Here is a 21,940-nt window from a genome sequence, read left to right on the forward strand (position 1 = left end):
AGAGAGCTCAGAAATAAACACATGAATTTATGGTCAATTAATCTATGAATAAGGAAGCAAGAATAAACAATGGGGAAAACATGTCTCTTCAAAAACGGTGCTGGGAAAACTGGACAGCTACATGAAAAAGAATGAAACTTGACCACTTTCTCACACCACACACAAACTCAAAATGGATTAAAGACTTAAATGTGAGACCTAAACCATAAAAATCCTAGAAGAGAACACAAGTAATTTCTCTGACCTCAGCTGTAACAATATTTTTTAAAATACATCTCCTGAGGCAAGGAAACAAAATAAAAAACAAACTACTGGAACTACATCAAAATAAAAAGCTTTTACACAGCAAAGTTTACCATCAATAAAACAAAAAGAAACCTACTGAATGGGAGAAGATATTTACAAATGCTATATGCAATAAGGGGTTAATATCCAAAATATATAAAGAAATTATACAACTCAATACCAAAAAAAGACAAATCAATTAAAAAATGGGCAGATGACATACACAGACATTTCTCCAAAGACATTCAGATGGCCAACAGACACACAAAAAGATGCTCAACATTACTAATCATCATGTAAATGCAAATTAAAATCACGAGATATTACTATATAGCTGTCAGAATGGCTAAAACCGAAACACAAAAAATAAAAAGGTTTAGTGAGAATGTGGAGAAAAAGGAATCCTCATGCACTGATGGTGGGAATTCAGACTGGAGCAGCCACTGTGGAAAATAGTATGAAGGTTGCTCAAAAATTAAAAATAGAAATATCATATCCAATAATTCCATTAGTATTTACCCAAAAAACACACTAACACTAATTTTAAAAGATAGTCAAGATATGGAAGCAAACTACATGTCCACCAATAGACAAATGGATAAGAAGTGGGATACAGACACACACACACAGACACACACATATACACACAATGAAATATTATATAGCCATAGAAAGAATGAGATGCGCCATTTGAGACAACATGGATTAATCTAGGGGGAATTATCTTAAGTGAAATGCATAAGACAAAAACTATATAATTCCACTAAGTGGAATTTTTTTTTAAAAATTAATAAATAAACAAAAAGCAAATTGATAATAAATAAACAATAATCAGACCTCTAAATACAGACTACTAACTGGTGATTGCCAGAGGGGAGGGTATTGGGCAAAATGGTTGAAGGTGAGTGGGAGATACAGGCTTCTAGTTATTGAACATGTTAATTATATTGTAACAGCAATAAATGAGGACAGGTAGTAGCTACACTTGTGGTGAACATAGTATATAGTCTTGTTGAATCACTATGTTGTATACCTGGAATTAATGTAATATTGGATGTCAACATACGTCCTTGAAGTTTTCTTTTAAACAAACATTAAATGAGTACCTGTTGTCTGCTGGACTGATAGTAGGTAATTTCACCTACAATATCAGAGTTAAATAAAATCTTGCTTATTCCTGCTGTTGCAACAACTATGTATACTCATTATTCAATCAAGAAAAATATCTAGCTGTTTAAATTAGACCCAATTTTTACTATCTTGGATAATTAATCTACAAAGCATGCACAATCTGATTTCACCTTTTCATGCCCGAATGTCATTGAAAAAAATAAAAAGCCGAGAAGAACCATTGCATAAAATCAAACAGAGCACTCCATGTATAATCCAAAATGAGTCTCAAACTTCAATCTCTGTGTTTTAGATTCACAACCAAAGCATTTCTTGGAAAGTTCCATATTCATCTGAATGTGAAGCAGCCCCCTTGCCAAGGTTATTTTCTCCTGGCAACCGATTCTTGAGTAAATATCATAAGGAGAGTTTATCTACTGAATGCCAGTTTGACCCAAATTACAATTCATCTGATTAAATATTAACTTGCAGTGGATGAGCCATTATTAAATGAAAGTCAAAGAACCTTCCTTCAGTTTCATTTCATATCATTACAGACATCTTACCATTATGGCTAACAGGAAGATAACACTGTACATATGGCAGATTAGTTCCCATGATTACAGCTTATGTCTGTCTGGACAAATCACCACTCTCAATGCATTCTCTAGTGAGCCAAGTACAATACATATCTACCATGGCTCTGAACGGGTGGCTTGGAGCTAAGTTCTTGGCTATAAAACTGTTAACTCAAGACATTTAAATAGAGACAGTGCTCAGGGCACGTGGGTGGCTCAGTCATTTAAGCATCTGACTTTGGCTCAGGTCATGATCTCACGCTTCATGGGTTCGAGCCCTGCGTTGGGCTCTGTACTGACAGCTCAGAGCCTGGAGCCTGCTTCGGATTCTGTGTCTCCCTCTCTCTCTGTTCCTCCCCCGCTCACAGTCTGTCTCTCTTTGTCTCTCAAAAATAAATTAACACTAAAAAATAAAAAATAGAGACAGTGCTTTAAATTAGGGTACCAAAGAAATTTAATACATGTAAAAAGGAAAAAAAAATTTGCCTGGATAGGTAAGAAGTTTCTCCTTGTATATTATACATAGATCTGTTAGAGCAAAGGGAAAAAAAGAATATTCAACCCTCCTCCATGTGACAGGCTGTATGATATATTACAAAGGGAATGAACGTGAATTAATTGGAAATGTGGGTCCCAGCCCAAGTCCCCATTCTGCTGCTCAATATCTATTTGGCTAGATATAAATAACCTCCTTGAGTTTTTTTTTCTTTGTATCTGTAAAACTGACAAAAAGGATCTCTGACTTACCCACTTCAGGGAATTGCTGAGGGAATCAAAGGGATAGATAATAGATGCTAAATTCCTTCGCAAAATGGAAAAAGCCACATAAGCATTTAAACTTGCCATCCCAAGTTTTCCTTTTAGGTAGGAGAAGGTAGGTGAGAATCTGAATAAAGAATATTCCACCGGGAGTAAGGAGACCTAGACTAGCTGTGTGTTTTATGCCCCAGAGTAGCTGTGTGTTTTTCCAACAAAGCATGCACTCTTCTTGAATTTTTGTTGCTTACCTATAAAATGTGGGAAAAGTCAAATGAAGTATTCAAAATAACAGATTGAAGAATCTGAACTTTTGGCACAATACCAGAATTTGTGCAAAACTCCTTTTCCCTCCAGATTTTTTTTTTTTTCAGTAGAAAAATTACTTAAAGTCAGAGGGACCTTCAGCTGCTTCCAGTGACATGTGTCCACCTTTAGAAATGTTAATCACCCATTATTAGGGGTATTCAGGGAGGAAAGCAACTTAACAAGCTCTGGTACCCCCTTAATTGAATGATAAATGTGTACTGAAGTAACTTTGATCAAATTCCACTTGCTTTTCATTCAAGAACACAGCAATCCTTCATATTCCCTAGACATCCTGATGCATTTTAAATACATATTACAAAATCCATTATCCATACCTGAAAAGGCCTCCTGCTGGAAATGTTGAGGTGTGTCCTTGTCCATCTGTTGCCTTGGTTCCCAAATATCTGCCACAGCAGCTGTCCTCTTGTGTTACTCCAGACCCGCTGGTAGATGGCCAGCCTGTAAATGTGCTTCCCGAACATGTGGTAATAGAAGCGGAAGGTGCAGCCGTCTGCATCAGTGGCATTAAGGACAGGACTGAGCAGAGCGGCTCTGTTTTGGAAAACCTGAGGCTCCGAAGATTCTATGTAGAGATAGTGCCCTTTAGCTGTGCCCCAAGTATTATCCTTCATTGGCCCTGTATTAAGTGTTGGGGTTGGACCGTGCTTCCTGGTCCAATCAAAGTCGTCTTCTGTATCTTGTTCCCAGTTACAAATTCCATTTTCAAAGTTACACTGTAGCTCAGGTACTGAAATCGGCATTAAACGAGAGCAAAAGAAAATTACGGACAAAAATAACTATGATTAAAAATACCAGTTGATATGTTGCTCCTGCCAAGGTTAACCATTTTAACTTTTTTCTCAAATGCAACAGTAAAGTTTTTAAAAAGTGAATAAATCCTAGACTTAAATCAAGTAATCATAGTTTATAGACTGAAGGTGGCATCACTTTCATCATCATTTTCCAAATGCCTTTTATGCCCATCCCTCCATCATTTCTAGCACTATAACTCTATGCAAATGGTCACGACACCATGGCTGACCCAAGACAACAAACTTCTGGTTCAGCTGATTTCAACCTTAGCCGAATGTTTCAATCCCCAGTGAACATGAAAAATCAAAACAAAACAAAACACACTAAAGCGGAGAATTTGCCTCTGGAGATGTTGATTTAATTGGCACAAACGGTGCATCTGGACTTCAGGATACTTCGTCATCTCCCTTGGTGATTCTCACACACGGAACTGAGAACGGTCATATTTTCATAGGTCTCGACCTTTCAGAATCACCTGAGGCGCATGGTATAATTGCTTAGTCCACGGCCAAGTCCTGTACAAATTACTCGCTTGTCAGACATGGGGTGAAGCCCAGGAATCCATATTTTAATAAGCACCCAAGATGATCCTGATGCCAGTGTTTTCCAGACCCCATGCTGAAAAACTCTTCTTTCTGGCACCATCTTGCCACAGTAACACGCCAATGCCAGAATGACCATTCTTCCACGGCAGTTTATCATTTTCCTTCTGTGTTCAAAATCCCTCCATAGATACTCATTTCAACTTAAGCCTAAATTCCTCTATCTTTCAAGCTTCACCTTTCCCAAGTTAACTTCCTGTTCATACCCTTCCCCTTGGCATAGGCCATCTTCTACATGTGCCTTAAACACCTCGCCCCTCTCTCCTTCCTCTATTCATGCCTCCTGCTGTGCTGTGTGCCCAGTGGACTCTTGGCTGTGTCTCCTAGGGGGCGTTTTTTTTTTCTTCTCACTGGATTGTAGCACCTTTGAGCCGGAGCTTTGAAACTTTAAACTCCTTTCAGTCACTAGAAGGATTCAAAGCTCTTAGGAAAAACTGACTTGACTTGTCCCTTGTCAACTAGCTGATCTACCTTAATTTCTAGGATAATAGAGGGATCCATTTCTCAGGATGTGAGCATTTTGTTGACACCAAGGATTGGTTTAGAATAAATGCAACAGAATGTATATCTAGCGTTAGTTGGGGAGGAAAAAAAAATAGAATTAACGAGTAGTTCTACATTTTAGCTTCATTTACATAAGCTAATATTTTAAAAAAAAACCAAATGTCAGTTATCTTTTAACTATTCATCTTAGTGAGCGCACTTGGTGGCAAAAGTGAATAAATACGCTGAAACAATAAATACAAGCATATGTGGATAAATGCAGCCAGGCAAGAACAAATCATCTGTCTTTGAAAACCACAGAACAGGGGCTTAGACCTACTGAAGGGAACCAAGTGAGTAAATGTCAAATGGGAGATGAGCTTTCATTTGATATTTCCTCACTTGTGACTAATCAAGCCCAGCTGTGACGTGAACTGGGGCCCCACAGTGCACTCTCCAGGTGTCAGTCTTTGGCCGTGGAGCAGGAGAACGTCAAGCTGTGAGGTTTTTTGACATATAACTGGCACTGAAGCCAGGAGATTTCGATACTGCCTGTCTTCATACTGACTGCATGCTCAGTCTTTGCTTCAAAAGGGAATACACGTAGCTCCACCTTCAAATAAAATACTATGTCTCTAAACATAGGAACCTTTTGGAAATACAACACAGATTTCTGGAGGTCTAACGCATTCTATGTAATAAAGTAACAGGTCTATATGGAGAGCTGTAGGAGAAACTGACAGTCTAATGCCACTATGATTTCCTTTCATTAATACTTAGTCACTGAAAGTATTTTGCTATTACACTTGTATGGCCATAATTTAATTCCCTGCTACTAAGTTACTACTGGGTAGTCGGAAGGATAATTTGCTTCTTTCCAGCAACAGATCAACATTTTGTGGAGGAGTAGGATGTGGAGATCTTGGAAAAGATGAAAAAGCTTTCTGAATTTTCAAAAAATAAATTGCCTCAATGACAAGTAACACTTCTTATGTCAGCCTTGTCTAAATTATCAACTTTATTTATATCCACTCAAGGTATTAGTTGTGTAATGAGACGCATGGTAATTCTGACTTCAATCTACCTATATCAAAAATCACATATATGCAACACTCTCTACAATAATTTATATGGAAATTTCTTGATGCAGTGTTTCCTATGATGTACCGAGCATATTATGGCTTCCCTTTGGTTTATAATTAGCCTCACAATTTAATAGGCAAATAGCTTGAATTTTAAGAACTGTTGCTATTTCTAGACAAGGAAAGATGCAAACTCTTTTTCTGACTGATTTTTGAAATCTGAAAAAAAAAAACCCAACTCTGAGCTTCTAATTCATTTTCAAGATCAAGTACACTGGGCACGATATATCTGGAGCTAGGTTTATTAAACTGCAAACCATATACGATCATCAGATACCATAAACTTCTTGGTTAATTTAAACCAAAAAGTCAGGACGTATCTTTGACATGCCACTCTCTGCTCCCTATAGCCAAAACACCATCAGATGTCCCTCCTAAATATCTCCCCAAACATCAGTCCCTCCATCACCATCACTATCGCTGGGACGCAGGCTGCCTGCCGCCTCCTTAGTTGACTACCACAATGGCCTCCTGATAGGTCTCCTGAAACCTTTCTCCTCCAATCTACTCATCACACTGTATTTACAGTGACATGGTTTACGAGCCCAATTTTATTATATTACCCTCCTTACTAAAAACTTTCAAATGAAGAAAAACCTCCCTAATACGGCCTACAGAGATCTGCAAACCTAGCCTCCCCCACATCTCTGTCCTTATGCTGCACTCTGTCTCCCCTTGACCTCTCAACTCCAGCCACACTGGCTGGCCTCCACCCACCATGCAGTCACATATCAGGGCTTTTGCATATATGCTTCAACTGACTATTTGTCAGATCTCAGCTAAATCATCACCTCTAAAAAATTCAATGCATTATAAAAATTCAGAGCATCTCCCTCTGTAATTCCTATCTAAGCTGCCATTTTGTAGTTAATTTTTAAATATTTGAACAATATATATCTCCTCAGTTAAACAGTAAGCTCCATGAGGTCTGAGACTCGGTAGTTGTGTTTCATCACTGTATCTCTGGTATGGATTTTATGAGTCTGCATAACAAATACTGGTAGCCCAATTAACTGAACAGTCATCAACTTTGGAACAATGCTTAGTGTCTTTGCTTTGATTGCCTAGAAAACAGTGACCTGATCAAGATCACCACTATCAAAATAAGGACCAAAAAACAAACAAACAAACAAACACGCAAGCAAAAAAAAAAAAAAAAAAAACTTACCACAGTTGACCTCATCAGTGTGATCACCGCAATCATCCACCAGATCACATAACAGAAGCTTTTCTATGCAAGCCTTGCTGTGTCGACACCAGAAAAAATCTGGCTCCTCACAGCTCTCCGCAGGAAGGGGAAGAGTGCAATTTTCAAATCTGATGTCATCAATAGCCGAGACCCCATCATAAATGCCAAGACTGACTTTATCTAGTGACAAATGGAAGGGCTGAGTAAGGCGTCCAAGCTGAATAGTCGCCTGTGACCACTGGTTGCCCTGGTTATATAATACTCTCCAGAGTACTGTAGGGTCACTGGAATTTTCCACATGTAGCTGTAGCTCAGCTGCTCCCACTGACAGACCATAGTTATAAAACCTGAAAAAGAGCAAACACAAGAAATGGAAATGATTTATGGGATCGACTAAATATTTAACTTACAGACTCTTGCACCTGGTTAAAAGTCAATTCATTATTAGTTATCATAATGGATGCCTTTATTTCTTGCAGTAACTGTGGTTGCTCATATCTGCTGAGGTGCATTCTCTGGAGTGTAGGATCCAGGGAGCCTGTCTCAAGGAGGTCAATCCAGTGTTAAATCAAAGCAGTGTTAACTCAATTATAATCCCTTGTTGGAGGGGAAGAGTCCCTTTCATCTAAAGAAAGACACAACAAATATGGATAATATACTCCTAAGTAAAATACTAACTGTATAAATCAAATGTAATAGCTATTTTTAAAGCCAAACCCAGGGCAAATCTGAAAGTCCAGTAAGTTCAGGAGTATGCCTGCAACCACTGGGCTGCAAGGGTAGCTGACCACAGATTTTAGTATTTTTTTTTAACGTTTATTCGTTTTTCGCGAGACAGAGAGAGACAGAGCATGAATGGGGGAGGGGCAGAGAGAGAGGGAGATACAGAATCCGAAGCAGACTCCCGGCTCTGAACTGACAGCATAGATCCTGACGCTGGTCTTGAACTCACGGACCATGAGATCATGACCTGAGCCGAAGTCAGATGCTTAAATGACTGAGCCACCCAGGCATCCCGGATTTTAATATTTACCAGAAGGAAAGTGTGCATCCAGGTCCTGCCTGGCTGAAAGTTGGGCTCTGGAGTTTAGCAACTTGTGACAAGCTTCTGCTTTTCTTCAGAATGAACATAAAATGTCCTATTGAAATACAAATACGTAAATCAGCCAACTGAGTTGAAACACCTGCCTTTTAACCCTACACTGAATTCTACACCTGACAAAAATTAAGACTATACAATTAAAAATCAATAACAGTGATTGTGAGTCAAGTCTACTCTTATAAATACTAAACTAGTATCTACATCTAGGTGAAAATGTCCACAAAAGTTAATAATTTCAGTGAATTCATTCAAAAAGAGAACTGGACTCCCTCCCCACCACCCATAAAGGAGTCATTTCATATTGACAACGTAAGAATAACTGCCAATATTCAAATGTCATACAGTTTGTCGTAGTAACGTAGAACTTTAAATGCTTCTCTTTCTCTTCTCAGACCTGACCAAGGGTGAATGGAAGTAGTAACTAAGAACCTCTCCTTGTGTCTTACCTTGAGCTGTTCTGTGAGTATGATCCCAAGGTGGAGCCTGTTGTTCAAATTCAGCTGAAATGTTACTTCTAGAGTTCCATACCCAGTCAAAATGGTCACCACTAATTGCTTCAAACCAACCACAGCTATTTGCTTCAAAGTCACATTTGGAACCTGAAGAACAAAATGGGACTCTTAGGGTGGCTCTCCAAAGTATTCACACGCTTTAGAAAGGATAGAGATCAACTGAAATCACCTTATTATACTTCTCTAAATACTTTAAAGGACACATTTGAGGAAAAAAAGGATCCTATCTGATCTAAAAAAATTAAAACACAACAGAGTTGTTCTTTTCATACTGGAAATTGATAAAGCAGAATTACCAAGAAATTAAACTTTTTTCCAAATATTTTTTCAAGGAAACAGCATTAGTCAGCCATATTCATTATAGATTTGCCAAGGTTTGCCTAATTTATCCTGATACTCATGTTACTTCTCTGCCACTATTACATCACCTGGAAGATTTAATTGTTCCTACAGATTATTAAACACTAAAACATGAAAAGTAGCCACTTTAAAAATTTTTAGTATTTGAGAATTCCAGATTATATTTAATATAATGTTCACCAGCAATTTTGTAGAGCTGAATTATTTACCAAAGCATTGTATGCATTACGTAATTTGTGCAGGGCAGAATAATTTGACCCACTCTCAGGTAAATATGTAAGAAACAGTTAATTTCCACAAAGCCACAAGAAAAAAAGAAAGAGAAGGACTGGGAAGTCATAATAATAGTGTCAAATTATGGCTGATATTTAGCAGATACCTTATGTCATAGACTCTGAACCAAGTGCTTTATATAGATCAAACTTTCACAATAGCCCAGAGGAAAGTGTTATTGTTGTAGTTGTTTTAAAGAAGAAAAAAAGAAAGTTCAGGAAAGTTATTAACTTAACCAAGGTCATATAATTATGAAGATGTAAGATGGTCTGAAATCCAGATATTTTCACTCCAAATCTAATATTCTTTCTGCAACTATTGACAATAACTGTTAATTGTTGTGAGACTGGAAAAAAAGATAAACCCAAAAGGCACAATCTGGGTTTGTTCAGTGTGGACATTCAGATATTACTATATATCCCAATGCAAAATGAGATTTGATGATTTTGCACTGGAATCTTTGGCCATTAGTTATTTTTATCCAAGGAAAGAATACTAAACTGCATAGATGTGCCTTTATAAAAAGACTTAGGAAGAAAGCAGGAAGCTTAGGGAATAAAAGTATAAAGTAAATCACTCAATGAGATTATAAAATTCAAACTCACAAGGGAATTTTAACCTAGTGAAAAAATCATTTTCAATTTTGAAAATGCTATACCTACACAGAGAGGAAGGTGAGGTGAATTGTAACATTATAAACACAAAATATTATAAAATGATTTACAAATACTATAAATCAATATTATTTCTTAAGTTTCTGTAAAATATCTGATTTCAAAAATATACCTGCTTTCTGTCAGGTTTCCTGACCCAAAGTGTGACCAAAAGTCAATGAGAATGTATAAAAATAAATACCTTTAAAAATAAATACTTTTTTAAATATTGCATCAACTTTAATAAGCAAGGAGTAACTCCATTTCATTATATTAGGAACCAGAAAAATCAACAAATTACTGCTATATTTAGAATGAGGATCTCCCAAGTCAAGTTTAGAAATTTATGGTGAAACAAAATTAAATGCTGCTTAAGAGCAAAAAAAGAATCATGATAATTATGAGAAGTTAGGGATAAATGTTAACAATATTGAAGACTTTGAATTTTTAAAAGCCATCTCTGTTTGCAAATGCATAATAAATTAATAACCCATAAATATACATAGATTCCCGTGGTTTCAAAACATGTTGCCATTTCAATGTTCAGTATTCAAATGTTGCCATTTCAATCCCTGGGAAAGCAATGCTTTTGATTCTTATTTCAGACAATCCAAAAAAAAAAAAAAAAAAAAGGATCCAGGAGTTCTTGTTATGCAAATATAGAAAGGAAACAAGTTATTGCTGCTGTATAATAGCTATTGCACATAGCTTCCTGGAAAGGGAGACTTTTTGACTCCTATCCAGAGAAATACTGATGTAGAAATAAATGAATGTTCTAGTGAGAGTAAAATTTTAGAAACCATTATAGCAATTTGCTAGTTCTCTTAGATAAGGTCCATCAAAGATGACAACTTTTAACAGATTATGTTGTTTAAATTCAAATATGCCTGTTTAATATATTTTGTTCCTAAATATTTAGATTTCTACACACATTTTAAAATCTCACCTCAGTTAATCAGAGAATGTAATAATCAGCTGAAATTGATCTGGTTAGCTGTTAACCAAATAAAGATTTATTAGGACAGCTTTGAAAATTATATATGTCTTATTTTTAATGTTTATTTATATTTGAAAGAGAGAACGCAAGTGGGGGAGGGGCAGAGAGAGAAGGGGCAGAGGACCTGAAGCAAACTTCCCGCTTGAAAGCGGCAAGCAAGGTGGGGCTTGAACTCATGAACCTCAACATCACGACCTGAGCCAAAGCTGGACGCTCAACCAACAGCACCAGCCAGGTGCCCACATACGTCTTTTTCTGTCTTAGAAATATAATATCCTGGATACGTCTTAAGAACTGAGGTTCAAGGATTGTTCACTTTTTTTGGAACATCATTATCGACTTTCTCAATTATCCTCATCATCAGAAACAACATAATTTGCATGAACATTTGCAGTTACCACTACCTCAGGGTTTATTGTGTACCAACTTTGTGCTAGGGGCTGGTACGTTCATAAGTGGATACCTGTTGACATAAAGTTTCTAAAAATTAGTTGTCTGTTTCTATGGCTGTGGGTAAAAAAAGCTAGTGACTCTAAAGCAGATTGAAATTATTTTGAGTAAAACTATCTTTGTTGCCTCTATTAGTTATTTAAATATAATTACAGTAGCTGCCCCTGAGGAAAGGGTACTAGAGGACTGACTAGGTGACTGACAAACAGGTCCATCATCCTACACTATCACTGTCGTGTTGAGAGCTTTTCACTGAGACAGAAGAAGATAAATTTATATAGGAGCTAAGGAACCTGCAGAGGGGAAAAAAATACAGAATCAGTCTGTCTCATATCAGAATCACTGTTGAACTTCTTTGATGGTTTGGGATAATGCCTAAAAGCAGTCATGTGTAAGAAATAAACATGAAAGGTACAAAGCGTCTGAGCTGATAATTTGGGTCTCACACAAAGACTTAAAAATTTATACGAGAGTCCTCCTTGATACTTACCCAAAGGAGCTGAAAACTTATGTCCACACAAAACCTTCACATGGATATTTACAGCAGCTTTATTCCTAATTGCTAAAACCTGAAAGCAACAGAAATGTCCAGCGACAGAAATGTCCCTCAATAGGTGAATAGATAAATAAACTGTCATACATCTGGACAGTGGAATATTATTCAGCACTAAAAAATGAGCTAGTGGGGTGCCTGGGTGGGTCAGTCTGTTAAGTGTCAAACTTCAGCTCAGGTCATGATCTCATGGTTCATGGGTTCAATCCCTGCATGGGGCTCTGTGCTGATAGCTCAGAGCCTGGATGGAGCCTGCTTCAGATTCTGTGTCTCCCTCTCTCTCAGCCCCTCCCTCCCCTGCTTGTGCTTTGTCTGTCTGTCTCTCTCTCTCTTTCTCTCTCTCTCAAAAAGAAATAAACATTTAAAAAATTATTTAAAAAAATAAAAAATGAGCTATCAAGCCATGAAAAGACACGAAGGAATCTTAAATGCATATTTCTAAGTGAAAGAAACCAATCTGAAAAGGCCCTATACTGTAGGCTTTCAACTATATGACATTCTGAGGGACACCTGGGTGGCTCAGTTAGTTGAGCGTCCAACTCTTGATTTTGGCTCAGGTCATGATCTCATGTTTCGTGAAATTGAGCCCCTTGTGGGGCTCTGTGCTGACAGTGTAGAGCCTGCTTAGGATTCTCTCTCTCCTTCTCTCTCTCTCTTGCCCCCCCCAATAAATAAATCAACTATATGACATTTTTCAAAAGGCCAACTGTGAAGACAGTAAAAAGAACAGTGGTTGCCAGAAGTTGGAGGTGGGGGGAGGGCTAACTAGGCGGAGCACAGAGTATTTTTATGGCAGTGAAAATATTCTGTATGATACCATGCTGACAAATGGATTTTACTCTCTATTCTTCCAAACCCACAGAATTTACAACAGCTAGTGTGGACCCTAATATAAATTACGGGCTTCGAGTAATTATGATGCAGCAGTGTAGGTTCCTCACTTGTAACAAATACCCCACTCTGGGAGGAAAGGCTGATAGTCAGAGAAGCTGTACACATAATGGGGCGGTGGGGGGGAGGTATACATGAAAACTCTGTACTTTTTCTGTGACTCTAAAACTGCTCTGAAAAAAAGTATTAATAATTACCTAATAAGTTAATGTAAGTACTACAAAGAAAATCAAAACAAAAATTTATAGGAAAAAATATGTTCTGATACATCATGTACTTGAACCCCAAACTCCCTCTGTTTTTAGTCACATCAGCAAAAAAATTCTCAGATTTAGGGGAAAAAGGGAAAATGGCTAAACATGTAAGTGGTTAATTATAAAAATTAAACCTGAAGCCCAGCTGAAGGCCAAACTGTGGTTTGCAGAGAGATCTAAACCAGTAAAGACACAACTGCAGTGTGGGGGACATCCATTTCCTACAAATGTCACATCTTACCTAACTCTCATGAAATACAGAAGATATTATTTTCCCCATTTTAGAGATGAGAAATATAAGGTTGAAAGGGGAATAACATATAATTTCTCAGTGCTCATTATTACGGACAAAATTCCAACCCAGACCTAATGTCAAAGCCTGTGCTTTAAAAAAGTATGCTGCTTCTTGTAGTTAAAAAAGAGTGATAATGATAGCTAACAAATTTAGAACTGTTACAGGCCATGCCCTGTGCTATGTGTTTTCATGCAAGATCATATAAAATCTAAACATGTATAATCACAGGATACACTCTGGAAGTAGACTTTAAACTATATAATACTAAAGGCATACCTTGTTTTATTATGCCTCACAAATATTGCATTTTTTTAACAAACTGAAGCCTTGTGGCCTACAGTGATTAAGTCCATTGAATCCATTTTTCCAACAGCATTTGCTCACTTCATGTCTCTGTGTCATATTCTAGTAATTCTCACAGTATTCCAAACTCATCAATTACATTTGTTACCATGATCTGGAATCAGTTATCTTTGATGTTCCTATTTTAATTGTTTTGGAGCACCATCAGCTATGCCCATACAAGATGGTAAACTTAATAAATGCGTCTGTGCTGGCTGCTTCACCGACCGGCCATTCTCCCATCTCTCTCCTTCTCTTTTGGCCTCCCTATTGCCTGAGAAACAAAATACTGACATGAGGCCAATTACTAACTCTACAATGGCCTCTAAGTGGTCAAGCAAAAGGAAGAGCCACACGTCTCTTACTTGAGGTCAGAAGTTAGAAACGATTAAATTTAGTGAGGAAGATGTCAAAAGCTGAGATAGGCAAAAAATTTTGGCCTTTTGAGACAAACAGTTAACGAAGCTGTGGATGCAAAGGAGAAGTTCTTGAAGGAAATTAAAAGTGCTGCCAGTGAACACACAAATGGTAAAGAAAGCGAAGCAGCTTTATTGCTGATGTGGAGAAAGTCGGAGTGGTCTGGAGAGAAGATCAAACCAGCCACAGCATTCCCTGAAGCCAAAGCCTCATCCAGAGCAAGGTCCTGACTCTCTCCAATTCTAGGAAGGCTGAGAGAGGTGAGGAAGATGCAGATGAGGTTAAAGCTAGCAGAGGTTGGTTCATGAGGTTGAAGGAAAGAAGCCATTTACATCATATAAAAGTTCAAGGTGAAGCGAAAGGTGCTGATGTAGAAACTGCAGCAGGTTACCCAGAAGATGTAGCTAAGACAATCAATGAAGCGAGCTACACGAAACAGGGGACTTTCTGGGATGCCTGGTGGCTCAGCTGGCTAAGCTTCCAACTCTTAATTTTGGCTCAGGTCATGGGCACAGGATTCATGAGGTCGAGCCACATGTAGGGCTCTGTGCTGACAACACACAGCCTGCTTGGGATTCTCTCTCTTCCTCTCTCTCTGCCTCTCCCCACACTCGCCCTCACTCTCTCAAAATAAATAAACTTTAAAAAAATAAATAGTGTATTTTCAATGTAGATGAAACAGCTTTATAGTAGAAGAAGATGCTTATGGACTTTCATAGCTAGAAAGGAGAAGTCAATGCCTGGCTTTAAAGCTTCAAAGAACAGGCCGACTCTCTAGTCAGGGGCTAATGCAGCTGGTGACTGTACGTGGAAGGCAATGCTCAGTTACCATTCTGAAAATCCTAGGACCCTTAAGAACTCTGCTAAATCTACTCTGCCTGTGCTCTAGAAATGAAACTACAAAGCCTAGATGACCATGCAACTATTTACAACATGGTTTCCTGAATATTTTAAGCCCACTGTTGAACCTACTGCTCAAAAATAAAAGATTCCATTCAAAATATGGCTACTCCGTGACAACGCCTCCACTCATCCCAGGGCTCTGATGGACACATACAATGAGATGAATGTTGTTTTCATGCCTGCTATTACAACACCCATTCTGCAGCCTGCAGATCAAGTAGTCATTTCAACTTTCAAGGCTTATTATTTAAGAAATACATTTCATAAATCTCTAGCTGCCATATATAATGATTCCTGTGATGGATCTGGGCAAAATAAATTGAAAGCCTTCTAGAAAGCACTGACCATGCTAGATGCCATTAAGAATATTTGTGATTCATGAGAAGAGACCAAAATATCAACATGAACAGGGGTTTGAAAGAAGTTGATTCCAGTCCTCGTGGATGGCTCTGAGGGGTTCAAGACTTAAGTGGAGGAAGAGACTACAGATGGGCGGAAACAGCAGGACAGCTAGAATTAGACATGGAGCCTGAAGATGGGACTGAAGTGCTGCAATCTCTGATGAAACTTTAATGGATGAGCAGTTGCTTCTTATGGATGAGCAAAGAAAATGGTTTCTTGAGACATAACTTACTCCTACTCATGGAGAATCTGCTGTGAAGATTGCTGAAATGACAACGAAGGATTTCAACTACTGCACAAACTTAGTTGATAAAGCAGCAGCAGGGTTTGAGAGGACTGATTCCAATTTTGAAAGAGGTTCTACTGGGGGTAAAATGCTATCAAACAGCATCACATGCTACGGAGAAACTGTTCGTGAAAGGAAGAGCCAATTAATGCAGCGAATTTCACTGTTGTCTTGTTTTAACAAATTGTCATAGCCACTCTAACCTTCACCTACTACTACATGATCAATCACCGTCAACACAGAGGTAAGACCTTCCACCAGCAGAAAGACTCCTTGAAAGCTCAGATGGCAGCAATTTTTTTAGCAATAAAGCATTTTTTTAATTAAGGTATGGACATTGTTATTTTAGACATAATGCTACTGCACACTTAACGGACTACAATAAAGTATAAACATAACTTTTATATGTGCTGGAAAACCAAAGCATTAATTTGATTTGCTTTATTGTGCTACTTGTTTCACAGCAGTGGTCTGGAACTGCACCTACAACATCTCTGAGGCATGTCTGTAATAACTGTAAGTCCAATAGATTAACTCTCCTTGTTTAGGTCTTTTTTTTTTTTTTTTTTTTTTTTTTTTTTTTTTTTTTGTCTCTCTAGATTACATGACCCTCCTGAAAGTTGCATGAAGGAGGACAAAAGTTAATTGAGTATTCCAGTACACTGGCTTAAGTTCATTGAGGTTGTACTTTATTTGATTAAGCTGAGGTTATTATAAACTTCAAAGGCATTCATACTGTATATACTATTTTAGAACATGTTCTCTACTAATAGTATTTCTTTGAGTTTCAGGCTTTTCATGCATTCAAATGGTTATACGTTCAGAGTTATGATGTTAAAATAATTGAACTACAGATGTCATCAATAGTTAATATTCATCAGTTATTTAAAACATAAAATAGTAAGGAAATATTTACAAAATTGCCATGAAATAAAAAAGATGTCTATATAAATAAACAGAAGTAATGAAATAGTTTAAAGGAGAACCAATGCATAAATAACACTAACATTTGGCATTCAAAATACTGAACTTGAAATGAAAATGATTAATAACATTACCCTACATATGGTTTTAAGGGTCTCCTGTCATTTGACCAACAGAGACACTCTTGCGACACAATTCACAATGGGTCTCTTATGTTTCTGCATGTCTTACAAACTGTCATTAACTGCCCCTTTGTCCCAGGCCATCTTTTCAAGGATATTTAAATATCAAACAGTTATGAAAAACAGAGGTAGTGACTCTGTCTATAACAGAGAGCAAATTATCTTGTATGATATAATAAAGAAAATGTCTTCCCCTAAAACAAAGGTCAGACACATTTGCTTGAATCACAATATAAAAGATTTGGGTTCTATAAACTCAGGCTTTCTTAGCTGTGATGCAAAACCCAGTTCATCCACCTGGGCCCCTCTGTGTTGCTCCTGGGACTCAGGGAGCAAGAGGAACCAAGGCAAACAGGATGTTTATGCTGTGTTATACCATAAGTACTACTACACCCTTTGTCTCTGACCCAGGAGTCTCACCCATTCTGCCAGCATCCATGAAACTATGGCAGGCTAGCTTGTAAGAAGGGTAAATGTCAGACCTTTCACATTTCTCAACACACATTAAATTATATATTAAATTATATATATATATATATATATATATATATATATATATATGCATAAGTATTTTATATATATATATGCATAAGTATTTTATATATATATATAAAATACATAAGTATTTTGTGTGTGTGTGTGTGTGTGTGTGTGTGTATGTTACCTTTACCTTTCATGAAAGAGGAAAAATGATTCAGAGGGAGAAACCAGTAGTCCAGATGTGGAAAAAAGAACCCAGATCTTGCAACCAAATCAAGGAACTGCAGCTAAAATTTTCCCAGGTGAAATTTCAAAACTGCTTTGAGCCAGTGCCTTGTTTACCTTCCATTCTCTCCTTCTCTTTTTTGAACTAAAATGTAAGGTGTTGTCCTGATGCCTGTCTTATGACTGCATGTTAAGAATGTTGGATGCAGATCACTTACATCCTTAATTTCACAGCTCAACAGATGGAAGGTATGATGCCAAGAAGCCGTACCACATCTAAACCCGAGTAGATACTTAAATGATGATTTCTAGACCTCTGAACTCACTACATTTAATTGAGCATTTAGACCTTTTTACTATGGCTCTAATGGGTTGAGATCCTTGGAAATCGTGGGAGATGGTGAACAGATTTTGCATATGAGAGAAATCACAGCGACCAGAGATTAAACTATAGTAAAGAAGAACTATAATACAGCCCTCATGGTCTCAAACCCCTGCTGCTATAAGTTTATTAGGTTATGTTACACGGCTGAGGAGTTTTGCCAACATAACTAAGGTTACTAATCAGTTGACCTTACGATATGTGAAGATATCTGTGTAAGTCAACCTAATCAATACATCCTTTAGGAGAGGATTTGTCTCTAAATGATCACAGAATTCAGAGAGGTTGGAAGTGTAAGTGTCTGCCATTGCAGGTTGAAAGATGAATGGGGGCATTAACAACATTAATGTCATTTCAAAGCTTTCACTCTTGCTAACATGTTTTTCTGGAAGGAAACTGATGCCCCAAATACCAGCAGCAAAAACAGTGCCTTCTAAAATGGTTGTGGGCATGTATTTGATCAACTGAAAAAAAGTCATGACCAAAACTTAAAGTTAGCTTTTTCTTTGAAACTAAAAACTAAACACAAGAATATTCTCATTATAATAGAAACTCAAAGTGGTCTTTTGAGCAAGAATTTAAATTTTAATTTCTAAGTTTTTCTGGAAACATGCTACATGCATAATCTAGCACACTATCATAATAAATAAGTCCCCAAACAGTACATATGATTATTAGGTTTTAAACATTAGCAATAAGAGATCATATCCTCACTAAATCCCCACATAAAAAAGACTGAGTAGTTTGAAAAAGTAAAGAGATCAAAAAACTAAAACAGTAGTGGACGGGGAATGAGAAAGAAAGGATGCCACATCAGTAATCTTAAAGCTGAGTTCATGTAGTCTTTTAGGAAAGCAGTGAACTGAGGCAGGAAAAAAATGTAGAATTAGGTGGATCAGTCAACGAGAGGCACAAGTCTAGAAGGGGGCTCCTGATGTCCTGACCACTACTCACATGTCTTGTTGGGCACGAAAGTCATTGCAACGCTCTTAAAACCACAGAGTTCATCCATTCTGTTACTCTTCTAAGAAGAGTTTCTGTCTACAACCGTAATAGGTTTCTGATTCACATGTTCTTCTCCTCTTAGTTCCCAAATCTACTCTTCTCTACTTGGTTCCTAACTAGTAAGTCCTCTGTGTCACATGAGACAATGTGCATACCAAATGTGTACAATTTTTATTTCACTTATACTTCTCCTATATATCTCCCTGATGACACAGACTCCCTATTACTTCATGATAATTCTAATCTAGTCGAGGGAATTAAATAAGGACTCAAACAATGTCTGATGAACAATAAAGCAAATAAAAGAACTGTATGTTCATGAGCCACATGACAGTCACTTATAGTTTCTTATCTCTTTTGTAGCCACTCCAATTCCAGTGCTTGGTGGCTACCCAGAAATGCGAGCACATAAACTCTGACAGCATCACAATTACTGACTGGATATCAAGTACATTCTAGGCCTTAAAATAGGGACTGGAGATAAAACAAACTATAAACTTCTGTATCCCCTACTGGCTCACATTCTGGTAGATCACAGCATTGCTCCCATTTAGTGCTTCCCAACTTGATTCTTCACCTCTGTAACAAAATCTTGGTCATCACTTCTGCCCTATCGAGTACATCTAGTAAGTCAATAACAACCCATCCCACATTACCAGAGCACTAACACTCTTCTAAAAAGTTTAACTATAGTAATGACTATTATTAAAATGTACTCATTAATGAAATTTCACAATCGAAATGTAAAATATGGTGACCCTTAGGGATGATGAGTCTGAGTTAAGTTACGTTTATTTCTAAATATATATTTATAGCACATGCATATGCACACACACACACTCACATGCACACATATAACCCAAAGAAAATAAATGCAGGTTCTTGCTAAGCCTAAAAATTCGAGAGGTAGTGACATCACCAAGATGGTGACATAGGCCATTCCTGACTTCACTCTTCCTCACAAAAACAACTAACTACTCATAAAGAAGAGAAAATCCCAGAACACGGGGATGAAACATCCCCTGCACCACAGAGGTAAGACAGACTACACTCAATGGTTAAGAGAAGAGACTACACACTGACGGCTTTGCCCCTCTCCCAAACAAGATCAATAACCCATGGAGAAGTCTTCCTGGAGCCTCCATTCCTCCAATGGGAAAAAAGGACACAGGGGGCCAATCACCCCCTTGCGTTGTGGATCACTTCCTGACAGCCCCTACTCTAGCCTTGCCTCATTAGAATTGCAGGGGAAACCGTGGGGTTCTCCCACAGGAATCTGACAGTGAAGGCAGGGTAGCTTGCAACAACCAGCATACAGATCTTGGCAGATGTAGTTTCTGACTACAGCACCCCAAATAAAGTAGTAATCTAAGTAGTAACCCCAACCAGTAGCTTTGATCATCATCACCAGAAACAAGTCGGGGACATATTCTGACCAGAGAACTCACTGAAGGGCAGATCTGCCTGATTTGGGTACTCACACAAGGAGTGTTGCTGACCGTAGATCCTGGCTTCTCTGTGCCCAAGCGAGGAGTCGTATCCCCCCCTCCTCCACCACCAGGGACAGTGTCTCCTGGCTCCATCTGGCCAGTGTGTCTGGCAAGAACACATGGAAGCTGTACAGCTCCACAATACTCCAACCAAGAGGGAGGTGGATGGAGCTGATAGCTCTCAGAGCAAAGCCAGTACAGCATATGAAGAATTCCCCTACTACAACACACAGCCAAGGTTGAGGGTTCTTCGTGGCCCATGGTTTCAAAAGGAAAGCTTGTTTCTAGAAAATGTGAGCGAAGCCAGGAGTGGCTCCTCCCAATCCTACCCAAGCAAGTGATCTGAAACATAGCCATACCCACTGTGGCTCCCAGGCCCCACCTGACCAGAAGGGCTGGCAAGACACCTGAAAGCTATGTAACCAACAATGCTTAAACCAATAAGCAGAAAGGCAGAGTCAAGAGCAAAGCAGGGCAAAGCCAGCACCAGGTGTAAAGGGGTGGCCTGCTATACCTAGGCAGGGGGATTAATTCAAAGCCAATATTGAGGGTAGTTCCTGACCCCTGCTGACTGAAAAGACTGAGAAAAGCAGAGAAGCCTGGAGCAGCCCTCCACTCTCCCATCCAGAAAAGGGAATTGAGATAGCCCCACCACTGTAGATAGTGTCTTCCAGCCCCAGCTGATCAGAAGGGCTGGTGAAAATATCTGGAACCATATAAAGCCAGCAATGCTACAGCTAAGAGACAGACAGGCAGAGCCAATAGTCAGCAGAGCAAAGACAATGACTCTACGTGGCCAGGGAACTTGGGGCATAGCTTAGCTCAAGTTAAGACAACAAGCAAAGAGCTTTACTGCCTTTAGAGGTGCTTTTCCCAATGCTCCTGGGCAGAGAAACAAATTCATAGGCCCAAATCATTGCTCATATAGCCTTCAGCCTGTGTGACTGGGGAACCTAACCAGAGCACACGGGGAACTGCCACATAGTCCATCCAAAATCCCTGCTTCCAGATGCACTTTAAAAGAGAGAACAGCCTATGGCTTTCTCCATTTCCAGAGAAAACTGTTGGCCTTACATGACCAAGAAATTCAGTGTGCACTCTTGCATTGATTCAGCCCCCCCCCCCCAAAATGAGCTATACAGATCCTGTATCCTGTCCTACTATCCTGCTCATGAAGGGAAATTAACTCACAGCTCTATCTACTACTAAATATAGTACCCATTACAGACCATCTAGTCAGCCTGACCAGAAAATCCAAACAACTGGTGAGACCATCCAAAGACTCACTTGTCTAG

The 21,940-nt window shown here is 38.4% G+C and overlaps 1 protein-coding gene across 3 annotated transcripts in view; it reads right to left on the minus strand.

Annotated features, from left to right (window-relative positions):
• Positions 1 to 21,940, minus strand: part of MALRD1 (MAM and LDL receptor class A domain containing 1) — an 824,069-nt gene that overhangs the window by 608,909 nt on the left and 193,220 nt on the right. For all 3 annotated transcript variants that reach the window (XM_058681758.1, XM_058681759.1, XM_058681757.1), the window contains 4 exons: positions 8,816 to 8,968; positions 8,301 to 8,406; positions 7,247 to 7,614; positions 3,374 to 3,786 (listed from right to left, as the gene is read on the minus strand). In XM_058681758.1, coding sequence (XP_058537741.1) covers positions 3,374 to 3,786; positions 7,247 to 7,614; positions 8,301 to 8,406; positions 8,816 to 8,968 — 1,040 coding nt within the window. The remainder of the gene's footprint in view (positions 1 to 3,373; positions 3,787 to 7,246; positions 7,615 to 8,300; positions 8,407 to 8,815; positions 8,969 to 21,940) is intronic.

Source organism: Neofelis nebulosa, chromosome 8 (genome assembly GCF_028018385.1).
Source record: "Neofelis nebulosa isolate mNeoNeb1 chromosome 8, mNeoNeb1.pri, whole genome shotgun sequence".
Lineage (NCBI taxonomy): Eukaryota > Metazoa > Chordata > Mammalia > Carnivora > Felidae > Neofelis > Neofelis nebulosa.